The sequence below is a fragment of the Stegastes partitus genome, unplaced genomic scaffold (genome assembly GCF_000690725.1).
Source record: "Stegastes partitus isolate 25-593 unplaced genomic scaffold, Stegastes_partitus-1.0.2 Scaffold1796, whole genome shotgun sequence".
NCBI classification, from domain to species: Eukaryota; Metazoa; Chordata; class Actinopteri; family Pomacentridae; genus Stegastes; species Stegastes partitus.
In genome coordinates, this window is record NW_007579527.1 from 41,763 (window position 1) to 49,628 (window position 7,866).

The 7,866-nt window shown below is 45.3% G+C and overlaps 1 protein-coding gene across 1 annotated transcript in view; it reads right to left on the minus strand.

The window, feature by feature from the left end:
• Positions 1-7,866, minus strand: part of LOC103372647 (zinc finger protein 106-like) — a 14,492-nt gene that overhangs the window by 5,631 nt on the left and 995 nt on the right. The window contains exons 2-14 of the mRNA XM_008302334.1: positions 7,303-7,421; positions 7,097-7,158; positions 6,031-6,234; positions 4,614-5,903; positions 4,154-4,514; positions 4,000-4,060; positions 2,842-2,996; positions 2,690-2,750; positions 1,788-2,595; positions 1,617-1,666; positions 1,398-1,531; positions 316-450; positions 117-233 (exon numbers count right to left, since the gene is read on the minus strand). Coding sequence (XP_008300556.1) covers positions 117-233; positions 316-450; positions 1,398-1,531; positions 1,617-1,666; positions 1,788-2,595; positions 2,690-2,750; positions 2,842-2,996; positions 4,000-4,060; positions 4,154-4,514; positions 4,614-5,903; positions 6,031-6,234; positions 7,097-7,158; positions 7,303-7,419 — 3,555 coding nt within the window. The 5' untranslated portion in view covers positions 7,420-7,421. The remainder of the gene's footprint in view (positions 1-116; positions 234-315; positions 451-1,397; positions 1,532-1,616; positions 1,667-1,787; positions 2,596-2,689; positions 2,751-2,841; positions 2,997-3,999; positions 4,061-4,153; positions 4,515-4,613; positions 5,904-6,030; positions 6,235-7,096; positions 7,159-7,302; positions 7,422-7,866) is intronic.

The following is a 7,866-nucleotide window of genomic DNA, read 5'->3' on the forward strand; positions in this document are numbered from 1 at the left end:
TTAAACAGATCTCATGCCTTTCAAACCTGCTGCTGGGTTTTGGGTATTAGAGGGTTAAATACCAGCCGCTCACTCTGCCATTATGAAGGTCCCTCTATTCAAACGGTTTCACTCACCTTTAAATCGTAGCTTCCGACTGATCCGCTGGCGAGCCCGACGTACAGAATGTTCCAGGCTATGTGCAAACACAACACTCTGTCTGGCAGGGAGATCAGCTCCAGACACTTCTTAGACTAGAGGTGCAGAAACAAAGTCAGCATGTGAGTATTTCAACTGCCGAACACATACGTGAGGCTCCGTGCGGACGTTTCGTACCTTTATGCTGTAACAGCGGACGGTTTGGTCGCTGGATCCGGTGTAGAGGCGCGTCGGCATGTTCGGGAGGGACGACACCAGCAGACAGTTGATTTTGTTGGTGTGACCCTCGAACACTGCTTGGCATTCTCTGCTCTGAATGATAGAAGACAAACAATGACGCTTAATATGCAGTCTGTATTAGCATCAGGTGAAGGGATGTGTGAGGAAACTCTGGAGGTCCCTTCAGGACGTGAAACCACATTTTAATAATAAATAATTTGTCTAACCCTAACCCTAAACAGCAGCAGTTCTCAAAATCGCAGTTTCCCAGTGATAAGCTGTACTTTCTATGACAAACAAAAGGTTTCTCCTGAACATAGGACGGTTAAACTGAAAGAATAAACTCACAGGACTGTACATAAATTAAAACTGAGGTAGGCAGCATTATTTTGGCATCATCAGGCCAAAATTCCACACTGACCTTTGAGCGTATTTTAATTAAAACGGTCTGAGAGGAAACTATACTTTTGACAGGAATCTTCAGCCAATCACATGTCTTCATGTTGCACCCACATCAAAAATGCAGATGTGGGTGCACGACCCTTAACTCTTGTTTAAATGACAACACTGTAAAACAACCCAAAAAAGGAAGAACAATTTATGAAAAAGAGAGTGTGGCAATAAATGCAGTAACTTCTATAATCTGAGCTTGCCACTCTTCTCCTGAACAGGTAAGCTGCTGAATTCCCCGTCCTGTATTATCTAAATGTGTTGTAGCAGTCGGTGATGGAAGATTCACCGTCGAGCTGGTGATGAGTGGCTGCTAATAGTTTAGCCATCTGCAAACTGAAGCTAAAGGCTAACAGCTGCTGCCATGGCTAATTCTGTTTCATATCTAAATTCATGTTTATGATCAAGCTTGTGTTTCGTTTGAAGCACATGCATCTGCCCATGTTTGTCCGGTGGAAGGGTTTGGGACCGAGAGGAGATTTCTGCTTCCTTTAAGGACATATGTTTTACGACAATATTTACACAGGTTGGAACTCTTTGTGCAGAGGCGAGTAAAAGAGTTTGTTAGTTTCACATTGGCAGCAACATACCGCTAGACTGTAGGCCCGCGCTGTGTTGTCCCCTGAACACGTGTACAACAAGCCATCGTGAACTTGGAGGCCGAGGACGGGGCCGGTGTGATTTTCAAACGCTCCCACTGAAGGTTCCTCATCCTCAACAGGCTCTAAAATAACATCAGTTAAGTTAGTATGTTTTTAAAGCTTTTCATCTTTGCATGCAACATTTAACACCAACAGGACACTGCTCACCTGCAGGAGTCTTTTCTTCTTTTGCCGTCATAGCTGGAGGCTTAACTTTTCTGTGGGGATCAACAGAGAAAGGTCGGTCACGTTTCATTTTTGCTCACTTGAATTTGCAACAACGCAGCCCAGTAAAGTTCTGGGTTCTGTCCCTGAAGTGCTCGTTGGGATGAACCTCACCTGTCGCTGTCACTTTGCTGAAACGTCTGTGTGCTTGCAGAGTTCTGCGGCGGCTCTGGCTGCACCGGAACATCAGACCCTTTCTCTGGCGGGTCCTCGTTGTCGGATTCGACGATATCTATGACCACGCAGTTGGAGGGATCAATCAGTTCTACAGAGCCGTCGCTTTGGTTCCCTTCATCAATTACTATAGCAGCACTACTTTCTCTTTCAGGGACAGACTTGTCAGCTACTGGCTCTCTTAATTCAACTTGCTCTTTGTTGTGATTTACTGCTTCCTCAGAAATTCTTTCAGCTGGATGTGTTTCTTCTGCCAACGTCGCTGTCTGTATGCAGCCCTTCAGCCCCTTTTGTTTCTCTTGCTTCTGCTGCCTGGCAGGTGATTCAGGAGGAGGAGGTGTCTTCACCGACGTTGAGCACTCTGCTGTAGGTTGTTGAGCAGAAGCAGCACCGCTTGTTGGAGTGGTTAGGTGTGATGGTTGGAGCAGCAGAGAGGGGGGAAATAAAGGCACAGCTTGGTTCATAGAGACCTGAGGGGCATCAGCTTTACACGACACTGTGTTGGCAGAGTAGCTGGTCTGTCCAGCTGCGGGCTGCTGGACCATTTCTTGTTTTCCTGACAGAGCGAGGGGAGCTGGCTGAGGCTGGGGGACAGACGATGCTGGGGTTGTTGCAGGTGATTGTTGGCTTGAGGAGGTGGGGAAGGCACCAGAGGAGAGAGGCACAGGAGGCTGCACAGCAGCTGCAGCAGACGGTGCTGACGAGGTGGTGGCTTTCTCCACCACACCAGATGCTCCAGTGTACCCTTCTGGAAAAGATTAAGAAAGGAAAGAGTAAACTGTTTGTCACCTACCAAAGCACTTGGAGCAGAAGCTTTTACTGTTGCTATGAATCTACTGTACCTTGCATTTCCTGCAGGATCTCAATGCGCTTGGCTCTCAGGTCATTGACCTCAGTCGTGAACTGGAACAGCAGAAGAAACAGAAATCTATGAATGAACATCTGAGGCGAAGAATAAACATTTATGTGACAGTTTCATCGTTGGTGGTGTCACCTGATGTCTGAGCAACATCAGTCTTTGGACTTCTGTGTAGGCAGCCTGCAGGGCATTGCGGGCCTGGAACAGAGACTTGTCCAAATCCTGCAGCGAGTGGCTCAACTCCTCCTCCCTCAGAGACACCACCAGGAGCTGTTCCATCGGCGTGCTGTCTGCAAGTGAGAAGCAATCTGGACGTGTAGAAATGTTCTTCAACATTCTGGATGTGACAACGCAGTTCAAACAGTCTCAGAGTATTGACTAATAAAAGGTCAATAGGTCAGCTGAGATGTACATTTCAGTATGAAATAGTCTCAATAAAGGACACTCCGCCCCCACTGTTGGACTTTTTAAAAATATACCAAAACTGATGCAACAGAGAGATTCACAGATATCTTTTGGTTTTTTTTTATTCCACAGTCTTCTTCCTTGTCAAAACTTGGCACCTACATTACCCACAATGCAACTTGGCAGCCAACAGCTCATTCAGATATGCTGACTAGGTGCTGCTAGCCTCCTGCAGCGATGAAGAGCAGACCGCAGAGGTCAGGTGAACTCACGTTTGTCATCACATCACAGACTGTTGCGACTGCGATGTGTAACGTGTCTGATGTGTCAGTTCACGCATGCATTCAGATGGGCAATGTTTCGATCCCAGATCCCCTTTTCGTCAGTTTTTTATTTAATAAAAAAGTATTTCCACAAGTCAAATAAGGTTTAAATGTAATGAATACCTGCCTGGGATTGAAACACTGACCATCTGAATAAGTTTGTGATCAGGTGTTACTCATTCATTGCTGACTTGCCCTAAGACCTAAGTTCTTAAAGAGCCCATATTATACATTTACAGGTTTATAATTGTATTTTTTAGCATCTACTAGAACATGTTCACATGTTTTAATGTTCACTAAACAATTTTTCCCCTCATATTCTAGACTGGTGCAGCACCAAATTAGCTGCTAAGCTGGTGTGCAAATGTGTTACACAGTGATGTAGATGAGTAACAGAAGACCTAAAACAAGGCATTCACACAGCTAAACGGGAGTGTTTTCTGAAGGAAATAAGTTTGCAGACCTTTTACAAGCACATAAAAGCAGCTGTATAAATGAACAAAAGCAAAACGCATAAAATGGGCCCTTTAAAAAAAAAATCATCATCATAAAATATCCAGATTACCCTTGTTTGACTTTGTTTTCTTCTTTTTTCCTCTTGGCTCCTGATCAGGAATGCCATCATCCTGCAAGAATATATGATAATTAAATTCCACCAGTAAAATCTCTCAGCAGGTTGGATGTTTCAGTCATGTTCCACAGTACACGGTGCTACTCACTGCCAACATTTTGTGTTTCCTGTTGCTGGGAACACCGCTGTTGGTCGAAACTTCATACTCATCGTCCAACTTTGGTTCCACCTTCACAGAGAGTCCTGCTGCTGTCTGACTGCTGCAGCGTGTCTGAGCTGCATCAGGTTCCTCCAAAGGTTCCTGTATCTGAGTTTCTGACTGTGTCTCTGTGTGACGGTCAGCGGCTGTGGTCTGTGGGGGCGGGGCAGGTGGGAAAGTCATGTCCAGAGCTGAAGGACTGTCTGGAATCGACTCCCAGTGGAAACCCTCGGACAGAGGCAGGTCGCTGTCCTGTGGTTGTGTTGAGCGTTCTTGGTCAACTGGGGGGTTTACAAACTTGATTCCAAACCTGTAAATAGATTTTTTTTTTAATCATTTAATTGGCAGCTGACGATGACAACTTAACTGATGGTGAATGAGTGACCTGGTGTGATGGAGGCATCCTCACCTGGGCATGCTTTTTAGCTTCTTCCTCCTCATGTTGTCACACATCTGGCTCCAGCTCAGCTTACTCCTGGCCCCTGATAAGCTGAGCAACTTGTTCAGGGTTGGTTTCAGTCTGACCTCTCTGTCCCCCTGAGCTTTGGTTGGTTTGTGGGCGATTCGGACCTTACGGGTGCTGTTCGATTTGGGCTCAAATGACGTAGCTTTGACAGTAGATCGGTTAGGAGAAGTCCAGCTGTCGACAGCCACCTGAGACTCTGTTTGCCGGCTGTCTGACAATCCGCCTGTGGCTACAGAGCTCTTTTCGTGATACTGAGTTGTTTCTTGTGTCGTTTTGAACACTGTTGGTTTTGGCTTAGCAGGAGGTACAGTGGAAGGACAAACAGCAGCAGGAGCAGCAGGGCCGTTGACCTGAGGAGGCGGCACAGCACTCGCAGAGGTGACGTGGCTCCTGAAGGAGACGCCTGCTCGCCGCTCCGTCTCACCTCCAGCTTGCTGCGCGGCGTTCTGCCTCCGGGCTTCTCGATCTGCTCTACAAGGCTCCCGCACACCCAGCACTCTCCTGATTTGCTTCAGCATGGCACTGACATCAACATCCCTTATCGGGGCTGCGTTGGCAGATTTGTCGGCTGAAGCAGGTTGATCTGAACCGCGTGAACATTCTTGTCGTGGCTGAGAAGATCCCGAACTCTCACCTTGGCAACGATCAAAGATGATGACTCCATTCCGAGGGAAGCAATCGCTGGGGAAGTCTCTATATGTACCACAACTGTACTGCCCGTTGCGATAGTTGGGCTGGCTGACGTCAGGCAGCTGTATTTGCTGTGTGGTGTAAGCGGCATCCCATTGAGGCTTGTGTGGTCCTGCTAGATGTCTGTCTGTTTGTGAGCTACCGACTGCGGCTTTGCTGAACTGATTGCTGACAGAAAAGTTACTGTCATACCTCATGTGATGAGTTGGTGTAGTGAACTGATCTCCGACGTGAGGGTGATGCCAAGTCCGACCTGCTGGCTCTCCGGTCCAAAAAACGAATCTCCCGCTTTGATCCTGCAGAGCTGAATCTGCGTAGTGGAGAGATCTTTGCAGACTGTTCTCCTTGTTTTGGAAAACAGCGTTATTGCTTCCGTTGTGGTGGGTTTCCTGCACCTGGTTTGATATCCTCAACTGCGACTGCCGGGACTTTTTCGGCTTCGTTGCTTTGGACGTGACAGTCTTTTTTTCCTGTTGCATCTGTGCATGCTTCTGGCCCTCTGCCTGCTTCTGTTTTTTCTTTTTCTTTTTCATTGTTTTCCTTCTGTGATGGAAATAGACAGAGTTATGCAAACGCAGTACTTCCAAACAACATACTATAAGATGAAAAGAACAGAAAGCACACTCTGACAGTTTTACTTTGACTCCATATAAACAGGTGTAAGTCTTACTCCTGTTTCTTTAGCATCTTGTTTCTCTGCCTGATTCTGTCGGTGGCGTCCTTATCCAGAGTCTTAAACACATCGTAAGCCTTTATATTGCTAGACGTCAAGATTGTAAACTTGGCTTTGTGTTGAGCAGTCGAGATGTGCTCGGCGTACTCATTTAAACCCATGGAGTGTGTCTGACATGCTTGGCACATGTGATAGGAATTCCTGTTGGCAAAAAGACACAAAAACATTTTGTTAGCTATTATAGACAACAGGGTAAATCATTAGCAACAGATGAACGACAAATTAAAGGAAAAAAACAGAATAAAAAGAGTCTTTGTTAAGTTTTAGGCCAGAGTGTGGTGCCAGAACAGGGGATGGAACATCATCACTCCTACAGATGCTCCCTTCAATCTCCTACAGGTGTCCAGGTTGGTTGAGATCTGCTGACCACAGCATATATGTCACATTACTTTCATACTTATCAATCCATTCAGGAGCCGCTGAACATCATGGGATTGAGATGATCCCTTCACAGTAACTCTGTACTGATTTGCAGTGACCCTTCCCTCTCCGGGGACAAGTTGAACCAAACTATGTGAGGAGAAAAATTTCCCCCTGAAGGATAACAGAGCCACAACATCCTCTCACTGTGGGGGTCAACGATTCAGGTTCGTCTGATTTTTAACATCAAAACAGAAACCGTGCCCATGACAGTGTGTTCGTCGATGCATATTTGGATCATGGTATATTGAGACTTGTAATTTTTGGACACTGAAAACAACATTTTTCCAATAACTTGTTTTAAGAACTAGAAACATCTACAAACTTCTCTTTAGCTTCTAAAATGTAAAAGTAACAGAACTTATAAATAGGCTTTGATTCCTAAAGTTGAGGCTTGACATTATGATGTGCGTGATGACTCTGTGGTACGATCCCATTGGCTGTTGATATCCGGCTGTTCTCTGCATCCATCTCACATCATTCTATGCTTCGGGTTAAGTCAAGTGCGTTATATCAAGCGTGATAATTTGTCTGTTCTTGTATCAGTCATTAAAAATGATTCATTCACATTTTTATTACTCACGTGCCCAACGCTTTGTCCAGCTCTCTGTGATGCAGCATGCTGTGCATATGCTCATGTAGTTCCTGCAATCAAGATATTTTGGCACAATTATAAATCTGTTGTAACAGCTGCATGGCAAAAAAAATAAATAAAAAAATAATCATTAATCTAATATTATTCATGCCTACAGCAAATTCAAATGTCTCTGTATAATTAGAAACACTTACAGCCTTTAAATAATACTTGCGACACAAAATGCAGTAGGTCCTTCTGATCTTCTTGCGGAATTTTGGACAGCACTGCTGGTGTCCCACATTCTGGTGCGGATTCTGACTGCTTGCCATTTCTGAATAGTTAAAACAAGAACAGAAACGTGTCTGCGTAGATTCTCAGTCATCACGGTAGGTGCTCCAGTAGAAGGCATGTGCACTTTTTTTTGGTTCTGGAAGATATTTCACCTCTCATCCAAGAGGCTTCCTCAGTTTTATCTGACTGGTGGGGAGTCCCAGATATATTTTATAACCCTCGATGCACAGGGCTAATGGCCAATTAAGAATGAAAGACTCACACGCCTCAGGTTGTGACTGGTTCTCAAACTTCTTGGAGAGAGATGACTTCAGGCGTTAATGGGGGTGAACCTGCCTGAGGAGAGATCTCAGTGGTGTCCAGTTGATCTACTTATGTGCATCATAGATTCTGAATCAATGGCATGATTAGAAATAACCGCAAACATTTCTGGCTTTTGTCTTTAGTAGTAATTTTTAAAATGTGCTAAAAGTGGGTCAATAGGA